Genomic DNA, 23,695 nt, shown 5'->3' on the forward strand with positions numbered 1-23,695 from the left:
CGCTTCTGACACCTCTTCCCCGTCTCTTTCTATAGCTCGTCTTAAACGTTGGTGTTCCTCTGACTTCTGACTCAGACCTGCTTTTCACTTCACATACTCTGAGTGGTCTCCCCCACTTCCACGGCTTGAATTACGGCTCATGCAGTGGTGTGCTGGGACGTGTTTCACAACTGGCTCTTTGGGAAGAGGGGGAGCTGATTTACGCTTTTTTTCTGACTTCTGTAGGATAAATACCACCCCCCATGGCTGATTTCAGACTGGCAAAGTTTAACGACTGGTTCTCAGAATTTAACAGCTGACTCTCTCACAAGCTTGTACAAGCCAGGACACGCTGGCTCGGGCACACCTCTGCTTTTGTGTCAGAGATAAGCAACTTATTTTTACACATAAGGTAGAATGAAAATACCTGCAGGCTTTGCTTCCTCCTAACAAACTGCTTCCGAAATGGCGTATCGGCAGGTGCTCTTCCGCGTCTTTTGTTATTTCCATGTCACTGTAGTGGCGGTAGACTTTTTTCCCTTTCTCTTTTGTGTATATGATAGAAATACTGTACCTTTGATCAATTTTGTTTTGATGACATGTTTTGCAGCTGCTTTAAATCTGGCTGTTGTCCCAGGGCATCAATATTGTATTCTCAAAACAAGAAAATATTCCATTGCAAAGGAGACAAACGAAAAGATCTTTAATACCAATGCTTTAAAACATGTGATTTCCTTTCCTTAGCTGAAGCCATAACATTGAGTTTTAATTTTGTTCAGAAAACGGTCTTTGGCCCCACTTGCCCTTTCATCAGGCCGGACTCGGCTGTTCATTCACTTAACAGATATTTATTAAGCACCGCTGTGTGCGGGTGCTTACCTAGATGCTTATCCAGGTGCTGAGGAGATTCTGATGAGCCACACAGAGGAGGTGCCCGCTCTCACAGAGCTTAAATCCGGGGCGAAGCTGAGATAGACAGGGCACCAAGGAAACAAATGAGGAAACTAATTTCAGAGAGCAGTGAATGCTATGAAGAGAAGACCGACAGAGTAATGTGAGCGAGAGGGACCCAAGGTGGGACAGTTACTACCTCTGGGAACCAGGCTCTGGTTCTGGGGCATCTGCCCCAGGCCTCGCACAGATGTACATCTCTGATAACACAGCTCTGTCTCCCTGATACTAGTTTTCCCTCCATTCCCCAGAAACGAGAGCAGCTGCTTCTCACCCATCTCAGTTGCTCAAAAATACCAGCTACACAAATCTAAATGGGCTTCTTCTATCATCAAACAATCAAAATGCCAGGGACGAGACTCAGCGCCTGGCCAAAGGCAGTGGAACAGGGCCAGCCGGGAGTGACTCGGAGGAAGCTCCTTGTATCAGTTAGGGCCGTGTCTCGACAGCATGGGCCAGGGGTTACCAGTCACTGACTTTGAGACTGAGGGCTCTCCATTCCATACCTCGCCTGGATGTGTCTCCTGAGCTTCAAACACACATGGCCAAGGGCCTGATGGAAATATGTTCCATTGGCATCTTAAATTCTACGCAACTGAGCCTCTCCCCTGCCTTCATCCCCATCTCCAATCTATCACCTATTCTTCATCTCAGCAAATATTACCATCTTCCAAGATGCCTCCCAGGAGAGATCCTTGACTCTTCTCCAACATCCAATTGAACCCCAAATCTAGACTTTCTACCTCCGCATGTGTCTTGAATTTATCCACCTCTCTTCGTCCACACTGCTGTTACCTTAGCTCAGCCCATCGCTTTCTATCTACATTAACGTGACCGCAGTCTTGGTCCTTCTATTCAGCTATTTATACTACAGCCTGAGATTCTTTTCTAGAATAAAAGTCTGGTGGGAACACTCCACTGCTTTAAATCTGTCCATGTCTCCTCATTGCCCTCACATAAAGTTGGAACTCCTGGACACAGCGGCTTACAGGCCCTCCATGATGTTGTTCTGCTTGCCTCTCAGTCTGTTCTCTCCCAGCAACTGCCTGCCCCCAGTCTCTAGGCTCTAGCCACGCCCGTCAGCTCTTCAGCGGTGCCATGTTCTTGTCTACCTCTGGTCTTTGCACGGACTTTTCTACTTCAATCCCACCTCACTATCTTTGGTCTGGAAAAGATTTATTCCTTTTGAGTGTCTAACAGTGAAGCCACCTCCCCTGGAAAACCTCTAACCACTCCCTACCCCCAGCCCAAAGTCTGAGTTAAGACCCCCTTTGTGTGTTCTTATAGCACTGTTTTGGAATTACCTATTTTCTTGTTCGTATATATCACTAACTATAAATTACATGAGAACAGTAGCTATCTCTGTCTGTTTGCCATTGTATCCCCAGCAACCAGCATACTGCCTGGCACACAGTGGGCCTGCAATGAATATTTATTGAATAAATTAGTGGATGGTTGTGTCTCCTTTAAGTAAATCTTGGTTTCTTTTTTTTTCTTCTGCTTTTTCTCCCCAACTCCCCGTGGTACATAGTTGTATGTTTAGTTGTGGGTCCTTCGAGTTGTGGCATGTGGGATGCCGCCATAGTGTGGCCTGATGAGCGGTGCCATGTTGGTGCCCAGGATCTGAACCAGCAAAACCCTGGGCTGCTGAAAGGGAGCCCGTGAACTTAACCACTCGGCCACAGGGCCAGCCCCTTGGTTTCTTAACTTATTCTTAAAAAACAGAAAGACACACATACAAAACTGTCTTGTATAAATTAAAATATCATGTGCTTATTTATGGAAAACTTGTAAAGTATGGAAAAGCAATAGAAAAGAGTCTACCATGCATCTTACCACATAATAATGACCGCTGTTATCTCCTATATATATTATTTCTTCATTGTCGAAATCACACTATGTCTACAATTTGTTCATTCTATTCTGGCAAAACATATCAAGCATAGAGTTACCATTTTAACCATTTTAAAGATTGGCACCTGAGCTAACCACTGTTGCCAATCATTTTTTTTTATTCCTCTCCCCAAAGCTCCCCAGTACATAGTTGTATATTTAGTTGTGAGTGCCTCTGGTTGCGCCATGTGGGACGCCACCTCAGCATGGCCTAAAGAGTGGTGCCATGTCTGTGCCCAGGATCCGAACTGGCAAAACCCTGGGCCGCCGAAGTGGAGCACATGAACTTAACCACTCGGCCACGGGGCTGACCCTTTAACCATTTTAAAGTGTGTAGTTCACTGGCATTAAGGACGTTCACACTGTCATTCAGCCATCACCACTGTCCATCTTAGAACTTTTTCATCTTCCCAAACTGAAACTCTGTGCTCATTAAACAATAATGCTCCAGCCCCGCTCCCTACAGTTTATTTTTGTTTGGGTTTGTTGCAAAGTGGAAATGGCTTTGTTCTGAATCCTTACTTAGTCAAAGTTAGCATTTCCATTCATTTTCCAGTGGTTTAGGGGATTCACAGCAGACGCCATGCTTCCCAGAGTCCGTTGGTGCTCCAGTATCTCAGTCAGGGAGAGCTCCAGTTGGTACTTTTCTGAAGTCTCACTTTGTGCAGTATTTCCTCATGCCAGGACCCACGATACGTTTAGGGCCCTACAAAAATATTTTCAGTTCTTTTAAGTTCCAAAGAAGATGAACTTTCAGGTCAAAGAAAATGTTTTAACGTATGACATTAACATATTTGTCTTTATATATAAATATTACCATAGAATATAATTTTAAATTTTTTTATGGAGTAAAAGGCTCATGAAGGCAAGAGCGGCTAGGAACTACTGTAAAAAGCTCTCAAGTTACAAACCAAAAAAATGTTGGGGAAGAATTGCTGAAATTTTTAATGCAGGAGACATCTTTTGGTCAAGTTCCACTTTTTTTTTTTTTTTTTGAGGAAGATTAGCCCTGAGCTAACTGCTGCTAATCCTCCTCTTTTTGCTGAGGAAGACTGGCCCTGAGCTAACATCCGTGCCCATCTTCCTCTACTTTATACGTGGGACGCCCACCACAGCATGGCGTGCCAAGCAATGCCATGTCCACACCCGGGATCCGAACCGGCGAACCCTGGGCCACGGAGAAGCAGAACATGTGAACTGAACTGCTGTGCCACCGGGCCAGCCCCAAGTTCCACATTTTAATTTCTCTTTCCTAAGCACAAATAAAGAAATCTTTCAAAAATTTTACTAGCACTATACAGAGTTAAGCAGGAGCACATCTTAAAATTGTAGGTCAGGTCTTGAATTCCTAGGATGTTAAGAAGTATTGGCAATTAAGTAGTCCTCCTGGAATGATTTTCTTGTTTGAAATAAACCCACATGGAAACCGATTAATTGAGCCATTCCAAGAACTGCACAGCATTGGTTTTATGTGTTTTAAGATCATTGCAGAGAGCTGTGTGGCCAGAATCACACGTGTGAGGTTTCAGAAATGTGTGGCAGGAGTCCCTTTGCCTAGGTCTTCTGTTTTCTTAGTTTTATTTACTTAAATAATCATGGCATCTTTCCGAGGGAAAGGATTATAAATCATTCTAATTCCATCCTATAGCCTTTGTTACCATTCTGAGCACATAATGGGCCCTTATCAGGAGCACTTCTGGCTTGATGAGCTATGCATTTAGAATTGCTCAAACTGGAGGTGTCAGTGATAGAAATGAGAATCTTAGGTAATTCTAAGTCATTTAAATTTAAAAGGATGGCTTTCATTGGGAGGGGAGGAGGAATCCTAAATCATTTTTAACTTCTCTGGGAACATAAATTTTTGAAGACAATCTATTTTTCAAAGAAACAGAGTCATCTTTCCCAGAGTTTCTACTCTTGTGCCTCTTTTCCTCCATTGAGCATAAAAGGTTTTGAGTTTCTTGAAGTCCTTGAATACTATCCTACTTGTCAAGTTAGACTCTCAGCTCTTGCTGGAATTAGGGCTCCAAGTTGCCTTCAGGTGCCTAGAAGAGCAATGGTGCAATTACAGAAAGATTCAGAGTCAGAGATTCCCCCATTATAGCAGTATGACTTCTCCTTCGGAGGCCTGTACGGCTAGACAGTAAGAAATGGCGCTGCCGAGAGAGAAGGGAGTAAACATGTTTGATCGGATTGTCTTGGAAAAATCATTTTAATGCCTTGCTTGTCTTCCTAACAGTTCTCCAAAGCTTCGCACTTTGGCCAGAGGCTTGTCTCCTGCGTACCTGAGATTTGGTGGCACCAAGACGGACTTTCTAATTTTTGATCCCAAGAAGGAATCAACCTTTGAAGAGAGAAGTTACTGGCAATCTCAAGTCAAACAGGGTGACAATTTTCAAAGATTAACCATATATTTTAGTTAACTTGAGTCAGTCCCGAGCCTTCTCCGGGCAGTGGTGCTGCTCACGTCTAACAGTCAATGAGAGCTTACGGGCCGATGACTCGTGGAGGCACCTTCATAAAAGGAGGACCCAGAGGGCAGGTTTCCTCCCCCTGATGTTTTCATGAATTGAGACCTCACAACGAAAGGTGTGCTGGGCATAACTGAGAGTTAATTGTGCTGTAACTGGAGCAATGCTTGTAGCTGAAAAACAGAGCAACTTAGAGGGAGCATGTGGGTAGAAATGCATCAAACTGAAGAGGGTATTTCCAGCTGAAGACGCAGCAATGGACTGAAGCCCGTTTATCCTGGTAATAGACCGTGGATGAAAGGTATAAGGGCACGTGGAGATACGCTCTGCTTCTAAGAATGAATTTAAGACTTGGTTTATTGGGCAGTGGGTCTCAAACTTCATTGACCATGCACAGAGACCTGGGGTGAGTTTGAATATTTGGATTCCTGGGCTCCGACCTTAGATTATGAGTTTAGCCAGCTCCTCAGGTGATTCTGAGACTGGAAGTCTGTGGCTTCACCTGAGAGACCCGGCCTAGCGAGCTACGAGGATTTGCCTTGTGTCTTTCAAAAGTGCTATACAGATATCAAATGGAAGTTAAATCGTTATTTTAGCAATTATTAAAAATATCGTACACATCATTGAATTATAAACATGTATGTATAATGTATATATTAATGAATAACATTGCATATTTCCCTTCTGTTATTTTCTTCAGTTAGGAAAAGTTTAGAACAGTTAATCAGTAATTGGGCCAAAACTGATAGAACGGTAATTAGAAAAAACGAAGAAAAGCAGGAGCGTTCCCTTGGAAGAACACGCTGGAATAGTTTATGCATAGGCTTGGCCCTTTCTCGTCAGCCATATGCCTTCAAAAGGTCTCACAAGTTTAGGCAGGAAACTGTCCTTTGCTCATCAATTTGTTTCCTCCTGTTGGGGGAGGCCGGCCACTGGGCTTAGCCAAGTGCCTCTGAAACGTCCTTTGTGAGCAGAGAGATGGATGAGGCTCCGGCTGCCAGAAAGCCAGAATGTGCAGCTTCCCAGAAAGGAAGTCACTGGCGGGTCAGCCAGCCCTGGCAACAAGCGCCCGGTGGCCCTGCTGCCTTGTGATAAAGAAGCACAGTCTGCCTGACAGGATAGTGGCAGATTTTTCCAAGTGCACATGCTGTGGTCTCCGAAGCTTTGACGATACCAAATTTGGAGGGAAAAAAGTCAACATTTCCTGTCCTACCGTTATGGCAAGAGGAAATTACCACAAAGCAGTATATATATATATAGTAAAACAAATTTCTATGTATTTTGAAAGTGAACCTTAAGAGAATTGAGCTCTGTTTTCTTCAGTGGAGTTTTCTAGTAATTTCAAGTTTCTGAGGAGACTTCTAAATTGTCAAATAACTTGAAGTTATGTCCAGTGTATCTGTATCCAGTGTATGTCCAGTGCTCCTTAGGAAACCTGCCCTTTGGTTGTTTTTTTGTGGTGAATGGTTAGCCAGCAAATTTGACATGTCTAGCAGAATATATCTTTCTCTGATGTCATACCTCATAACCGGAAACTTAGTTATCTTGCTTTAGTCACATAAAGAGCTAACTAAATAAATATATGGGATTTCAACCTTATCACTGTGAAAACAGATTCTCTAAATTATTTCTTCAATTTGCAGACATTTGCAAATCTGGATCCATCCCTTCTGATGTGGAGAAGAGGTTACAGTTGGAATGGCCCTTCCAGGAGCAATTGCTACTCAGAAGTCAATATCAGAAAAAGTTCAAGAACAGCACCTATTCAAGTAAGAAATGCAAGGCGCCTTGCAGGTGTCCCAGCCCCAAAATATTTGGATAGCTTGAACTTGGGCTTGAATCTAGCAAACCTTACATCAGTTGTGTGAAGCTGCAGAATATTCGCGCGTGATCGAGAGTTAATGGGAAATCTTGAACCCAAAACTTATGTTTTTTTCTTTTCTTCACCTGACTTTGCCTACTAGCCACAGAGTGAAATATAGAAATCATTCATGAGCTAATAATGACCTTTACTGCTCTGAAGAACTAGGAAGTCAAGGAAGACGTGGATACATTCCTGGTGTAAAAGTAAAATGCAAAAAGTATAAAGAGTGAAATGTGAAAACCTTTCACTTCATTGTCCCTTCAGTCTCCCCTCCCAGAAATAAGCCCTGGTCTGAGGTGGTGGATCATTAGGCAGGAGAATCTTGGGTCATACCAGACAGTCTTGGCCATCAAGCAGTTTTCTCCTTTTCTTTCCTCTGTAGCTTTGCAAACAGAGGACTAGCTCAACTAACCAGGAATTTAATCTGTATTTAACTACGAAATATATTTTTATCTGAAAGTTAGTGTTTTATGCCCAATTAAGGGATGATGTTGCTCCAGATCTCAGTTAAGGAAATAACCTGCTCAGATACTCTACAACTGTCTTTTGACTTTTGAAAAATAAATTATCTGGAAGTTCATTTGGGTTAGTCAATATTTTTAAAGATTTTTTTATTTTTTTCCTTTTTCTCCTCAAAGCCTCCCAGTACATAGTTGTATATTCTTAGTTGTGGGTCCTTCTAGTCGTGGCATGTGGGACGCCACCTCAGCATGGCCTGATGAGTGGTGCCATGTCTACACCCAGGATTCGAACTGACGAAACCCTGGGCCGCCGCAGCGGAGTGTGTGAACTTAATCACTCGGCCATGGGGCCAGCCCCGGTTAGTCAATATTTTTAAAGGACATTATTTAAAGTAAATTATTTATCTTTGCAAGATTTTACTCTACAATATCAGGATTTCAGTGTAGCTGATGGATTTTTAATTTATAAGATACGGAAAAAATGTGACATATAAGAAATCGGAAAATAGCTTATATGCTAATAGATATTGTGGTCCTCTAAATTATTTTTTGCATTTTAAGCAGGGGGCAGGAAGAACTACTCCAACACTTTAATAATGTGACCTATAGTTGAATGGAATTTGGCATAATGCAGGGCCATCTCAGATCCCATTAAAGGAATGACAGAAGTACAAGACACCCACAGCAATAAGGTCTCATTTGTGATAAATCTTTATGATACTGGCCTGCTAAGAGAAGACCACATGGTATTAAGTAACCTATAGATTCCCACTTTTTTTGTCATGTTAAACATTATACCAGTTTAACTTCAATTTTTCTAAAAAGAGGTTTGCTACCTCACGTGATCTTTCTGCAACCCAAAATGGTAGGTTTCCAACATTTTTCCTGCCTCTGGGGCTTGGATCTTCCAAGTTCCTACACCTGGGGAAAGTTCTTTTGCTAACTATTTAGCTGGGTCAGTAAACTCCAGCCACCCTGCTGGCAATGCTAAAACGTATGACAAATACAGATATTTTATTTGTATTGGGGAATATTTGACTTCTGGTTTGAAATTTTCTATTTTCATCTCCATGCTTTGGAAACATAGATCGGAATCTACTGTGTTTCGTCTGGACACCTCCTCATTAGAGTGACCAGCATCTCAGACGCAGAGAGGCGTTTCCACACATTGTTCCATATCCATGGCTGAGGCTGGGAATGCTGGAGTAACTTGGGGTGGCATCCTATGATGGAAGAGATAGCAAAAATCTGTACAGCAAGGACACGTTAATTGCTTAGTTAGTGGCCTGTACCCTTGAAACAGATGTCCTAGAAGATAGAGGTATGTTTTCAAAGGACAGGACCCAGTGGTTGGTGTGTTTCACTTCAGTAGAAGATAACAAAACCATTTGTCATAAGAATATAAGCTGACACCGTAAACCTGTTTGGGCAGGAAAAGGAAGCAATGTTACAGATGTAATTCTGGGTGTGACTGCAGAATGGCCTCCTTTATTAAAATAATCAGATTCAATGACCTAATTCTTTGCTCTCCTTCCCCAACTCTGTTCCTCATCACTCTGCCAACACCCACTCCCACGCTGGATGCTGGACACACTTACATAAACGTACATGGTATAACGCCAGGGAGAGTCAGTGCCAGCTTTGAATGTCATTTAATTTGTCTTCATCCCAGGGATCTTCCCACTCTTTCATACAGTATGATATAAGAGATTGGGTAATCATTGGGTATTGGATAATTAGGTGTGAGTTTTCTTCCTGTTCTCGTTTTGAGGAGCAAGTAGGCTGGGTGGGTTTTGTTTTTTTTTTAAAGTGGATTTGAACTCAGTAATATACAGCCTTTATTCAGGGGGCTCTTACTGTTTATGTTATAGGTGGGTGTATAATAAAATTTAAAGCTACATAAATTCCAAGTACATTTGGAAAAATGAAGAAATAGAGAAAGAGTAAAGTAGAGTGGAAGAAATACTCTAAAATGCAGACATTCCAGGTGTTTTGAAATGCCTTTGTAAAGGGGCCAGGCAGTAACAGGGCTTTATATCTGTAAAGGTTTGTCATGGTTTATAAAGGGTTTTCACAGGCATGTGACAGTGCTAGTTCCAGGACCGTAGATCTGCAGCTGAGGCTCCTGCAGGGTAAAAGGGTCACCCCTGGTCTGTAAGTGGCAAAGTGGGGTCTGGAGCTCAGGTCCTAGGATTCCTGATCCAGGACACTTTCTACATGATTTTATAATATATAAGCCTAAAAATATAGCCACAACTAAGGCAGTCAAGTCACCCCTTTATAGCAGGCTCCAGTAATGGCACTGCCACCAAATCACTAAGTGATACTGGGCAGAACGGTTCATTTCTTTGGGTGTCAGTTTCCTCACAGAAAAACGAGGGTGGACGTCTGGGGAGGACTCAATAATCTCAAAGGATCTCTGTTGTCCCAACTGTGGCTCAAGATTCAGTGGAGTGCTGGGCTGCAGGACTCCGAGCTTTTCAAACTCTGACGTCTGTGGCTCCTTGATGATAGGCAGGAGTTTTGTGGAAGCAGGTGACGTAGCAAACGTCAGAAGCACCTACAACAGCTTGCTAGAGTTGTTTCTTCCCCCAGCCTTGGGTAGCACTATTGAATCTGGAGCTTCACTGCTTTGGAGATCCCAGTAATTCCGGCTGAAGACTCAGAAACAGAACAAAAATAAAGCCACTTTTAAGGCGAAAGGGTGTAAGTTTGTTTTATGGTAGGAGAGTTCAAGGGGGAATTTCTGTTTAACAAACGACTCTAAATATATGCAAAAATCGCAAAGACTTATTATGTGTATGGTAACTGATTTAAAGATGACACTCAAAATTACGTTGTTGCCACTCTCAAAAAGTGATTATAGACTAGCTAAGAGTTTAAAAAGCTGAGTTCAAAAGTTCCCAAATTTTTATGGCACTTCAGTGATACAGTAATTTTTTTCACAGTATACCTAGCCCAAAAGAAATATCTGAGTCTTGATCATTAAGTTCTTATTAGTTATTAGGTCCAAACAACCAAATAGTAGTAGTTGTGGTCATGTCGATGGATGTTGATGTGTTTCCCCGTTTCCCCTGCAAATTTAAAAGATCCTGCGATGGCGCTGTGAGCAGGATTGCCCAGTTAAGTCTGAATTTCAGATAAACAATTTTTTGTTTACTGAAATTATTTCTCAAACATTGCCTAGAATGCACACTAAAAATTATTCATTATTTGTCTGAAGTTCAAATTTAACTAGATATCCTGTATTTTTATTTGCTGAATCTAACAACCGTGTCAGTGAATTCACTGTGTCTCCCTAGGGTGTCTTGGCCCATAATTTCAAAACCACAGCCCTATAGCCCTAGGCCAAGTTTTTTGTTGTTGTTGTTATTCTGTTTGTTTTTTTTTTTGATGAGGAAGACTGTCCCTGAGCTAACATCTGTGCCAATCTTCCTTTGTATGTGGGACGTGCCACTTCGTGGCTTCATGAGCAGTATCTAGGTCTGCACCTGGGATCTGAACCCATAAACCCAGGGCAGCCAAAGCAGAACATGCAAACTTAACCATTATACCACTGGGCCAGCCCCTTTAGGCCAATGTTTTAATGTAAAATTCTACTTATTTTAAATTGATAAATCATATACTTGAATTTTTCAAAAGTTTGTTTTAAACTTAGCATAATATTTGTGCCTGAGTTTGTGAGTAGAGACATTTAGATTATGAAGCGTGGGGTTTATGGTGACCAACGACAAGACCGTCTGGCCTGTGCTCGTTGAGCACTGAGCCATACAACATAGTTTCCCCAATCACCTGAGGTCACTTGAACGAAATCTGAGCGCCGGACCAGAGCTTCTGGTACCATCCATGGGACTTGATTCAACAGCTGAATCAAATGAAGTCACATTGACTTTTGTTTAATTTGTCAGTACACTTTTTTGTGTCTTATTCGTAATTATAGTCACTCATTAGGCCTGGAATTCTTTGATTTAACAACAGAAATGGTAACTCATTATGAAGAGCAAATCTGGAGGCCTTCATCAAGGTGGTGCCAACCTAACCATTAAATTGCGACATTTTTCTTTTAGGAAGCTCAGTGGATATGCTGTATACTTTTGCGAATTGCTCCGGCCTGGACTTGATCTTCGGTCTAAATGCATTGCTGCGAACAGCAGATTTGCGCTGGAACAGTTCCAACGCTCAGCTGCTCCTGGACTACTGCTCTTCCAGGAGTTATAACATTTCTTGGGAACTGGGCAACGGTAAGTGCCCCTGGGAACATTTCATTAATAAGGAGATTCCCCTTTGGCATTATTTGTTCCTATTTATGACATTCTTTTTAATATTAGCAAATATACTTCTGTCTTGGCACATTTGTGCCAGTGTTCAACAATGCAACTTTTGGGATTGCTTATGGCGGAAAATTCCTTTATATGTCCCAGAGGCTATTGCTAATCTTAGTTTATGTTACCTTTGAGCTGAGAACAGCTAGTTGGAACCAGTGATTTCCACAGCTCCCAGGCAGGTTCCCTTGAGATTTCTAGGGTCACTTAAACCTGTTATGCTTTGCAGGCTGGGCTCAGCACAACTGTAAAGCAGGCAGTTTGCTTTTACCCTTCCGTTCCTTTCTCTGTTTCTCAACTTGTCAATTAATCTCAGCACCCCCACCCCAGCCCGCATCCCAACCCCTGTGATCTGCTCAAGCTAGAAGTTCCCAGTACAGAATCCTACTTGGGTCAAGCTCCTGATTGTCTCCTTCTTTACTCTTTTTTTGCAAGGAATTTGTACATTCTAACTAAATTGCTAGTGATTAGCCAGATTCCCATGCACATCCTCACTCGCATTCACACATAGCTGGATGCTAAAGAACTTTCCTACAGCGACCATATGAATAACAGGTCATTTGAACGCATTCTTACCCACCTTTATGTATCCCTCCCTCCCTACTTCTCTACCCTACCCATCCCCAGCTCCTTCCACTCTTCAGAGTAAGATAAACAGTGATGACGCCATGTTTCCCTCTTCCTTGGGCCCCAATTTGCAAAGAGCTCTGATTTCCAGGGTGAAGGAGAAGGGAGCAGGGAAGAGCTTTACAAGGTGTGTTTGGGGAGCAGAGTGGACACTTCATGGGCCTCCCTCCCATCTCTTCAACTTTGTTACTTCCAGGCTCACTTGCATATAATAAAGCTTTTCATGCTGGTGTAGAAACTGGTTTTTAAAAGTCTTGCCTCCACCCAATTTTTTTCTTTTTTTAAAGTAAATCAGATTATTAAATACTGGATACAGACTACAGACTATTTCCCAAATATCCATTGATTTAATATCTCCATTATTAACTTTACATTGTTTTCATATCCCCTCACACCTCAATTATATAATTTAAATTTTTGTTTCTCTAGAATATATTCTTTGTAATTAGGGGTTTTATTTTTATTGATTTTGGATTCTAGGTTTTTATAATTTGGAAATGTTTTGTGGCTTTTATATGCTGCTAGTATGTTTGCTTTTAAATAAAAAAATTCTAGGCAAATGATTATTTCAAGAATTGCTGTTTTCCAGAACCTAACAGTTTCCGGAAGAAGGCTGGTATTTTCATCGATGGATTGCAGTTAGGAGAAGATTTTATTGAGTTGCGTAAACTTCTAGGAAAATTCACTTTCAAAAATGCAAAACTCTATGGTCCTGATGTTGGCCAGCCTCGAGGAAAGACTGTTAAGATGCTGAAGAGGTAAGAGCTGGGAGAAGCAGAACCGCTTTTCTTAAATATAAATTTCTCTCTGGGGGAGAATCCTCAATAGCCCACATGTTATTAAAACAATTTACTGCGTGACCGGCTGGTTTACCAAAAGAGGAAACATTAACTGGCTCAGAATACCAAGGATTTGGGGACACAGGGCACCTATGATAAATTTGTGCCAGAATTAGGAAGTTTTGTGTTTGCCTGATCCTAAAGTAGTGACCAGCCGATTTCTGGGGAATGTATCGTGCATATGAGGATTATGATAACATAGTGGATTTTTTTTCCTAGTTTCCTGAAGGCTGGGGGAGGAGTGATTGACTCAGTCACATGGCATCAGTGAGTATGTCGCCTGCTCTTTTTTTTTTTTTAAACATGAAAAGATGCTACTTTTCTTTTTTATTTTTATTTTTTTTATTGAGTTAATGATAGTTTACAATCTTGTGAAATTTCAGTTGTACATTAATGTTTGTCATTCGTCTTGTAGGTGCACCACTTCACCCTTTGTGCCCACCCCCCACCCCACCTTTCCCCTGGTATCCACTAAACTGTTCTTAGTCCTTAATTTTAAATTCCTCATATGAGTGGAGTCATACACAGATTATCTTTCTCTCACTGGCGTATTTCACTTCACATAATTCCCTCAAGGTCCATCCATGTTATAGCAAATGGAATGATTTTGTTCTGTTTTGCAGCTGAGTAGTATTCCATTGTATATATGTACCACATCTTCTTTATCCATTCGTCTGTTGATGGGCAGTTAGGTTGCTTCCATGTCTTGGCTATTGGAAATAATGCTGCAATGAACATTGGGGTGCATAGGACTTTTGGGATTGCTGACTTCAGGCTCTTTGGATAGCTACCCAGTAGTGGGATGGCTGGATCGTATGGTAGTACTATTTTTAATTTTTTGAGGAATCTCCATACTATTTTCCATAGTGGCTGCACCAGTTTGCATTCCCACCAGCAGTATATGAGGGTTCCTTTTTCTCCGCAACCTCTCCAACATTTGTTACTATTAGTTTTAGATATTTTTGTCATTCTAATGGGTGTAAGGTGATATCTTAGTGTAGTTTTGATTTGCATTTCCCTGATGATCAGCGATGATGAGCATCTTTTCATGTGCCTATTGGCCATCCGTATATCTTCTTTGGAGAAATGTCTGTTCATGTCTCCAGCCCATTTTCTGATCGGGTTGTTTGATTTTTTTTGTTGTTGAGTTGTGAGAGTTCTTTATATATTATGGATATTAAGCCTTTGTCAGATATATGACTTGCAAATATTTTTTCCCAGTTAGTGGGTTGTTTTTTTGTTTCAATCCTGTTTTTATTTGCCTTGAAGAAGCTCTTTAGTCTGATGAAGTCCCATTTGTTTATTCTTTCTATTGTTTCCCTTCTCTGAGAAGGCATGGTGTCCGAAAAGATCCTTTTAATACTGATATCAAAGAGTGTACTGCCTACGTTTTCTTCCAGAAGCCTTATGGTTTCAGGTCTCACCTTTAGGTCTTTGATCCATTTTGAGTTTATTTTGGTGAATGGTGAAAAAGAATGGTCAATTTTCATTCTTTTACATGTGGCTTTCCAGTTTTCCCAGCACCATTTGTTGAAAAGACTTTCTTTTCTCCATTGTATGCCCTCAGCTCCTTTGTCAAAGATAAGCTGTCCATAGATGTGTGTTTTTATTTCTGGGCTTTCAATTCTGTTCCATTGATCTGTGCACCTGTTTTTGTACCAGTACCATGCTGTTTTGATTACTGTAGCTTTGTAGTATGTTTTGAAGTCAGGGATCGTGATGCCTCCCGTTTTGTTCTTTTTTTTTCAGGATTGCTTTAGAAATTCGGGGTCTTTTGTTGCCCCATATGAATTTTAGGATTCCTTGTTCTAATTCTGTAAAGAATGTCATTGGGATTCTGATTGGGATGGCATTGAATCTGTAGATTGCTTTAGGTAGAACGGACATTTTAACTATGTTTATTCTTCCAATCCATGTACATGGAATGTCTTTCCATCTCCTTATGTCGTCATCCAATTCTCTCAGAAAGGCCTTGTAATTTTCATTATATAGGTCCTTCACTTCCTTAGTTAAATTTACCCCGAGGTATTTTATTCTTTTTGTTGCGATTGTGAATGGTATTGTGTTCTTGAGTTCTTTTTCTGTTAGTTCGTTATTGGAGTATAGAAATGCTACTGATTTATGCAAATTGATTTTGTACCCTGCAACTTTGCTGTAGTTGTTGATTACTTCTAAGAGTTTCCCAATGGATTCTTTGGGGTTTTCTATATATAAGATCACGTCGTCTGCAAACAGCGAGAGTTTCACTTCTTCCCTCCCTATTTGGATTCCTTTTATTCCTTTTTCTTGCCTGATTGCTCTGGCCAGGACCTCCAGTACTATGTTAAATAAGAGTGGTGATAGAGGGCATCCTTGTCTCGTTCCTGTTTTCAGGGGGATGGCATGTATGTCGCCTGCTCTTAAATTCAGAGAATAATGCTAGCTTTACTTACACTTACTTTTCGAAAAATTATTTCCATTTAACTGCTGATTGATTTCGTAGTTCAAATAAGAAACAGTGTCTCAAGCAGCACTGTGCTAGAATTTTAATATTAATAAAACAAAGATTTAAGCTTATTTTAAATAACATGGTGGGTTCTACAAGATCAAGCCGTGCTGTCATTTAACTCGTGGAAGAGACAAGTAGCTAAAACCGACCAGCTTGCCAAAGAATGGGTGACCCACAATGCCTGCACTTGTGACCATGTCCTCTCGAGACAGAGCAGCTGATCCCCTTCCATCTTGGGCCCTCCTTAGTAGAACTTCTGCCTTTTTTTTATGACAGGGGAGTGGGAAGAGGTAGAAAGGAGGGCAAGGTTGGCCAATTAACTTAAAAGTAAAGGTTGGTATTTTTTCCTGAATATTTTCTGAATAATTTAGCTACTACTTGAATGGACGAATTGCTACCAAAGAAGATTTTCTAAACCCTGATGTGTTGGACACTTTCATTTCATCTGTGCAAAAAGTTTTCCAGGTAATAGTCTTTTCTTCTGTTTAATGTAAAACCAGAGTCTTTATTTTGTAGTCTAGCTAGTTCTAAATTTTATATCTATCTATATATCTAAATTGTATCCAAAATATATATATTGTAGATATAAATTTATATCTAGATATAAATTATATCTTAAATATACATATATTTATATATATATATATATATAATATATATATATATATATATATAAACTCATGTGTTTTTCTACTTTTAGAGAACAGGCGCTAAGTCTTATTCACTGTCATCCCCCCTTGGCATCAGGTCATGCATATCGATCAAAGATTAAAAATACTTTCAATAGCCTTTTGGTAGCATTAACTCTGATAGGCCATAAGAATGGGATTATTTACATTCCTTCCATACCTAGTATTTCAATAAAAGTAAATTGCCCAAGACCTAAATGACCGTGAACATATTTGTAACTATATTGGATGGATGAGTCTGGGAATACAAGGCTTTGAATGTTGTTAATCTTCAGCACCCTAATTGGTCAACTCGTTTGCAATTACCATGGAGACTTTCCTGTTCCGTAGGTTGTTGAGGAGACCAGACCCCACAAGAAGGTTTGGTTAGGAGAAACAAGCTCTGCGTACGGGGGTGGCGCACCCTTGCTGTCCAACTCCTTTGCGGCTGGCTTTATGTGAGTGAAGTACACTCGCCTCAGGGCCCAGATGACAGCATTCTCCTATCCTTCCATTCAGTTGAAATAGCTCGTCAGCCAAAAATTTGAGCAAAGATAGTTTCTGTGGCTGACCCTCTAAATTCGTGCCAGATTTTGCAAGAAAATGATTTACTGGAGCTTGTTGGACATCTTTAACGTGTGTTCCAAATTAATCATTGTGTGAATGAATTTCTTTAGAAGTTTTGTTACTTAATTATGGCCCATAAATATGCCACCGATGGCTTCCTCTAAAGAAGTATGCTGTAAACGAGCGCATCCAGAGCCTTGACTCTGAGAAGGATGCTTAGTATATACAGCTCTATTTATATTCCCGGGAAGTTTAGAGCCTGAAGTATGAGGTCACACCAGAGGGCCTTCCAATGAATTTGAAGATTTACTAAATTACCTCGTTATTCAACCACCACAAACTTGACTGCTTTAAACTACTAGTTTACTTACGTGCCATAACTCCATTAACACTTTCAATCTATAGTTTTTTATCCTCACGTTGCGACTTATTCTCTTTCCTCTCCTACCCTCATGCTTATAAGTTCAGAAGAAAGCACAAATCCTGTATGCTCCTAGGGACATGAGGAGTAGAAAAAGAACGGAGATGTTTGTTTTGCAATTCACTAAAGGTGGGAAGGGGAGGTGTCCATAAAAGTCTAGGTGTGATTCTGCTTATTTCGTATTTTACTACTGCTGACCACAAGCACTCTTTTCTTTAGACCTCACATGGGGCTAGGGGTTGCGGCAGTGGGGCATCCTAGCGGGTGGAGAAGTATTGCTTATAAGAGTGGGCATTTGTCTGCTCTGCTTTGTAGAGGTTGTCTTACCCTGGAAGGGACTCCTACAGCATGTTAATGGTCTTCTAGGATTTGTTATGGTGCTGCAGTATGGGAAATGTGAGGGGAAAGGGAGTCGCCATCTCATTCGAATGACATTTATAATTAACATTGCTTTTCTGGTTTCCTGTCAATTCCTCCCACATAGTTGAATAAATCAGAATAGTGTATAATTAGAATTGAGTTATTTTGTTTTCCAAACCTGAAGAAAGCTGGGCCTCACTCTGTTCCAGGTGGCTGGATAAATTGGGCCTATCGGCCAGAATGGGCATAGAAGTGGTGATGAGGCAGGTGTTCTTCGGAGCCGGGAACTACCACTTGGTGGATGACAACTTTGAACCTTTACCTGTAAGTGGCCATTATTGTCCTGTTTCTGTGAACAGAGTCGAGGATACTCAGGGCCCCTGTGTTAACCTCCTTTGAGCAGTCACTCCTCTCAATAGTCAAACCATGGAGCGATAAACTGGAAGAAACCTTCGAGATCATCCAGTCTAACATTTTTGTCTCTCGAGAGAAGAAGCCAAGACCCAGGAATAACTTTGTCAATGCCATTTGCGACACGGTGTGGGTTTTTTTTTTTAAAAGGGGTAATTTGAAATTTTATGATTCAAATTTTACAAGATAAACTTGGATCAAAAAATGTTTTACAAACTAAATCAAAGTTAAAATTGCCCTCAGTATCCAAAGCTTCAAAACTTTTTTATGTCATGAAATCATAATTTATTTAACTTTAAGATAAGCCAGTACCATGTATTCGTTCAAAAATCTCACTCTAAGAATTTGCTATTTTGTTAATAATCTACAAGATATTTATGAATAAAGTCTTATTTCCCCCCACTTCCAACTGCATCTGGTGCTAAACTAGGAAATTTAACCTTTCTATCCACAAAGCTACCTGGAAGCTATATATGTCTAAAAGTTGGGATAGTTTTGATATAGCCCTGAGAAGTATGACCTTGGTTTTTATAGTCCAAAATGGCATTTTAGGATATCCATTTTCTAAGAAAAAGTTGTAGGGTAATTATTTGAATATTGTAGGAAAGCTAAGAAAGTTTGCAAAAAGCACATGCCAAAAATATAAGCTAGGCTTTTGTGGTTTGTAGATAGATTTCCCAACAAAATTGCTTTTAATCTATAGTGGTCCAAGCTCACGGGGCACACTGTTCATAACTTTCAGAAAATTCTTTTTTTTTTCCAAAGATTTTATTTTTCCTTTTTCTCCCCAAAGCCCCCCGGTACATAGTTGTGTATTTTTAGTTGTGGGTCCTTCTAGTTGTGGCATGTGGGATGCCGCCCCAGCATGGCCTGATGAGTGGTGCCATGTCTGCGCCCAGGTTTTGAACCGGCGAAAGCCTGGGCCGCTGAAACGGAGCATGGGAACTAACCACTTGGCCACGGGGCCGGCCACCAGAAAATTCTTATAAAAATGACATTACACAAAATGGAATCTATCTTCTCCAATGATCCTATGAGTCGTCTATACAGAGTTAAATCAAACATGATAATTTTGTTAGACAAATATTGAAAATCTACTGCTGGCCCTTTCTTAAATGGACCTCAAACAAGGAAGGTAAATAAATAGTTTCTACAAATTCACTTTGATTACAATGTCTAGAAATTAGCCATCTTATCCTACCGCTCTTCATGAATAGTACCAGCTATTTATTATGTTATCTAAATCTTCTCAGTGCCCCAACATAAACCTTTGGCTTAAGAACCCTGTGTATGTGCACTAAATATACTTTTTCCTCAAGGTCACAGTCAGTTAGAAAAACTTGAAAGAGTAGGGGAATAAGCCTTAAACCCATCGTATATGGCTGTTTTCTTATTTGATTTGCACAACAATCCTGGAAGGTGGCAAGGTGGCTCTCTTCGGTCCGTTTTTCAGACGAGGTTGCGTGATCTGCAGGAGGTCACGTCGTTGTCCCGTGTTGCTCTAAAGAATCCCATACAAATCCTGGCTCAGGCCTGCGTGCTTCCTGCCCTCCCAGTTACTGAACCACGCTAGAGTCACGTCTCCTCTGAAAACATTTGATTCTGCTCCTGGCTCCAGTGAAAAGTTTGAATTTAAGGAGAGAAACAAAACCTGTTTGCCTGTCAAGCCTACCTTACCTCTGCGCAAGAAGGAGAGTTGGAGTATATATTGAGAATGTTTAAAAAACAACCAACCAACTTTTTATTATGGAAAATTTCAAGGTAGAGAGAAAAGTATATGAATCCCCAGCCTCGTTTAATCCATTACCCTACCCACTCCTCACCCCCTCCTACTGGGTTACTTTGAAGCAAATCCCAAATATATCACTTTATCCATAAGTTCTTTAGTATGTATCTCCTTCATAAAGACATGACAAGATATGATTATCATACTTTAAAATATTAACAATAATTCTTCACTATCACCACATATTTAGTCAGTGTTTCACATTTTCCTTATTTAATAGTTGATTTGTTCACATCAGAATCCAAACAAGGCTTATATGTTGCATTTGATATATCTCTTAAGTCTGTTCCTCTTTACGTCCCACCCACCCTCTTTTTTTCCCCCTTGGAATTTATTAATTAAAGAAACCAAGTAATTTGTTCTATAGTGTTTCCCACATTCTGGATTTTTCTAAATTTATTCCTGTGGTGTCATTTAGCATGTTCTTCTGTCCCTTGTATTTTCTATAAACTGGTAGTTAGATCTATGGCTTTGAGCTTGTTTCGATTTTTGGATTTTCATTTTGTTTCACAAGAATTCTTCAGAGGTGATGTTGTGTGCTTCCATCAAGAGACACACAATGACTGGTTGTCTCTCTTTTTTTTGACCTTGATAGCAAGTGATGATTGTTGCCTAATCCATTACATTATGGCAGTGCTGGGGGAGGAGGCAGGTAAAGGTTTTAAAGGATATTATTTTAGTCTCTTAAACAGGTAGAAGTTTTGTTTTTAAAACTTGCCTGTGTGTGTGTGTGTGTGTGTGTGTATCTAAAAGTTTTGCTTTGAGCTTTACTTTGAATTCTTGGATGATAGACAACAAAGAATATTTACACTCTCTCTGAGCAATGAGTTGCATTCTTGAGCTATATCTCCCAGCAGGCATGGCCCTCTGAATTGTGGAAACATAGTCCTCCAGTGACAAAGAGCAGCAAACAAGATATCCCCCTCAGATTCATGGTGGTAACCCGGACCGAAAGATGAATCCTCTTTAAATACCTCTAGGATAACAGTCACACTCTTCGTAGGTTAGCTGTTCTCCTGATGCTGTTTTTGTTAAATAAAAAAATAAGTAAAGATCTATTTTTGTCCCTTCTCTCCCCAACCACCACGACTAGGACTATTGGCTCTCTCTTCTGTTCAAGAAACTGGTGGGCACCAAGGTGTTAGTGGCAAATGTGAAAAGTCCAGAGACAAGCAAACTTCGAGTATACCTTCATTGCACAAACATCAATCAGTAAGTGTGTAAGACACTCTTTACCAATCAACAAGTTTGACTTAGTAAGCATATAACTTACTACTCTAATACCCCGTTGTCCTCTGTCCATACAGCGGGGCTAAGGTATAGCATTGTTCTCTATTTTGTTTGTATTCGTAATAATATGGGTGCCAGTCTAGCTAAAAAAAGTAGCTTACATATAGGCATTTGCAGACCAGCAAAGATTAGTACAATGATTTTAATTGTCATAATTCATAACAGAAATATATCCCAAGTTTAAAGAAATAAATAATAGTACAAATTTAAGAATATAACTATTTTTATATGAATGGTTAATTCATTGAATGACTATGCGTGGACATAAATATGAATATAAATTTATATCAATGAATAAATATTTGAATATACTATCCCCTTGCATCATATCTGATAAATTTAATAAGGAAGAAAAAGAATTAAAAGAAGGAGAGCAATAAGAACAACAATTTTGTATTCAAAAGTTTCAACCCAATTTCCAGAGTAGGGATCATACAGGTTTTTGTTGTCCGATACTCTGGCCTTAGGTAGCAAAAAATGTTCCTAAATCTGAGAGATTTTTCTCTTCTCGGTTTCAATCTGTCCTTCCTGATGGGATGATACTAAAATACTAATTTTAGCCAGAAAAGCCACCCATCATTTCCAATTTCTGGTGAGTGGGAACTCTATGGATGGTGGGGCCTCACTGGGAAGAAGGCGGGGGGCAATGGTTTGGATGCATAAATTCTGAAAAGTGTCAATACATTTAATTTTCTTGTTTGTTTCAGTCTTTCATAAGGCTAGAAAAAGCCCCTGTTTATATGGTTTATAATTTGAATTCACATGAACCCACAGCATTTACTTTTTACCATTTAACCTTCCTATGTTTAAATAGGGATGGGCTGACTGGCTTCCTAACAACTCAGCTGGCAAAGCAGCAAAAATCTCAGAATGCTCTAGCCCAGAAAATGGTAGCATGAATATTTTTAATCATTTTCGAAATAGGACCACATCAGTGGTCTAATATTATCACAAAAGGAAGAATACAAAGAGGGCCTATCATCATCCCAGATACTAATACTTAGTATCCATGAGTATATTTGCAATCAAGTTTTTAATTGCTTAAATTAGATAGATATTGGTATTGATTTAATCTATTTGCTTTTAGCCCGAGGTATAAAGAAGGGGACTTAACCCTGTATGCCTTAAACCTCTACAATGTCACCAAGAACTTGCAGTTACCATATCATTTATTTGGCAAGCGAGTGGACAAATACCTCATAAAACCTTCAGGACCTGATGGGTTACTTTCCAAGTGAGTAATTTCTGTTGGTCATTTCAAACTTTCACCAAATTCCTTGATGTTTATTAGAATAGAGAGCATTGATAGGGAGCAAAAAAAGTCAACTATTTCAAGTCCTAACAACTCTTAATATTCAGGAAGTTTGTGTATGAATACTTATTAACACAGCTGTATCACTCTGAGAGTCCAAAGCAGAAGGATAGGAACACACACTAGTAGTTATCCGAGGGAACAGTTTGCATTTCAAAACAACTTGATATATCAAGATCTGCTCAATACATTCAGGTTATTTGCTCTAAAAAGACAAAATTCTTGGTAACAGTCACTAAAGCAAAGCATACCTATATAGAGAGATATATAATTGCTATGTAAGGCATAGGAGTTGGTGTAAAATCTCACACCACGTGAGCTGGGTGTGATTCTCTTATAGTATCGCTTTTTTTATTAGTTAGAGTAAGGAAAAAAAGTGGCCAGAAACGTACCTTTTAGGTGGATTATCTGAAGTTGGTTCTAATACATTTTGGTTTAAAAGCCAAATGTCTTGTAAAAGACCGTATTCAACAGAATACCCAAGAATGACTACAAGCCTTGAAGAGTTAGACACACAAATATTGTAAGATTTCTGTCCAATGTGTGTTGGAAGGAGCTCTTTCATCATAACTATTCTCACATTGGAACACAAAAAATGAAGAGTTTACAAAATTCTCACCATTTCTTGCCATCTTTGCAAATGCTCTGTGAGTGATGTTTTCAATGGCAATTAACATCAGAACCTGAAAAAGTACAGTCAGGATGCTTTCTCCAAAGTCCTATCCCCCATCGACAGCCTTATTAACACTGGGCACCATTCCTTTATTTTGTCCCTCTGCTTTGTTTTACTATGACAGTAATTATACAACCTCTAATGGGATAAAGGAAGGGGGAATCCACAAGTTTTCCCAAGTTTCTTTCCCTACACAGGCTTTGTAGACATTTTTAATGGGCTGCATGTTTTATAAAATACCATGGTTTACTTACCCATTTTCCAACTGCTTAAACCTTTTTTTCCTGTTGTAAATAATGTATATTTGGGTAA

At 40.0% G+C, this 23,695-nt stretch overlaps 1 protein-coding gene across 1 annotated transcript in view; it reads left to right on the forward strand.

The window, feature by feature from the left end:
* The window catches only part of HPSE (heparanase), a 35,551-nt gene that overhangs the window by 6,522 nt on the left and 5,334 nt on the right, over positions 1-23,695 (forward strand). Inside the window, exons 2-11 of the mRNA XM_008517195.2 lie at positions 5,063-5,208; positions 6,938-7,063; positions 11,687-11,860; positions 13,158-13,326; positions 13,627-13,674; positions 16,267-16,360; positions 16,915-17,021; positions 18,121-18,235; positions 21,202-21,320; positions 22,486-22,632. Coding sequence (XP_008515417.2) covers positions 5,063-5,208; positions 6,938-7,063; positions 11,687-11,860; positions 13,158-13,326; positions 13,627-13,674; positions 16,267-16,360; positions 16,915-17,021; positions 18,121-18,235; positions 21,202-21,320; positions 22,486-22,632 — 1,245 coding nt within the window. The remainder of the gene's footprint in view (positions 1-5,062; positions 5,209-6,937; positions 7,064-11,686; positions 11,861-13,157; positions 13,327-13,626; positions 13,675-16,266; positions 16,361-16,914; positions 17,022-18,120; positions 18,236-21,201; positions 21,321-22,485; positions 22,633-23,695) is intronic.

The sequence above is a fragment of the Equus przewalskii genome, chromosome 3 (genome assembly GCF_037783145.1).
Source record: "Equus przewalskii isolate Varuska chromosome 3, EquPr2, whole genome shotgun sequence".
NCBI classification, from domain to species: domain Eukaryota; kingdom Metazoa; phylum Chordata; class Mammalia; order Perissodactyla; family Equidae; genus Equus; species Equus przewalskii.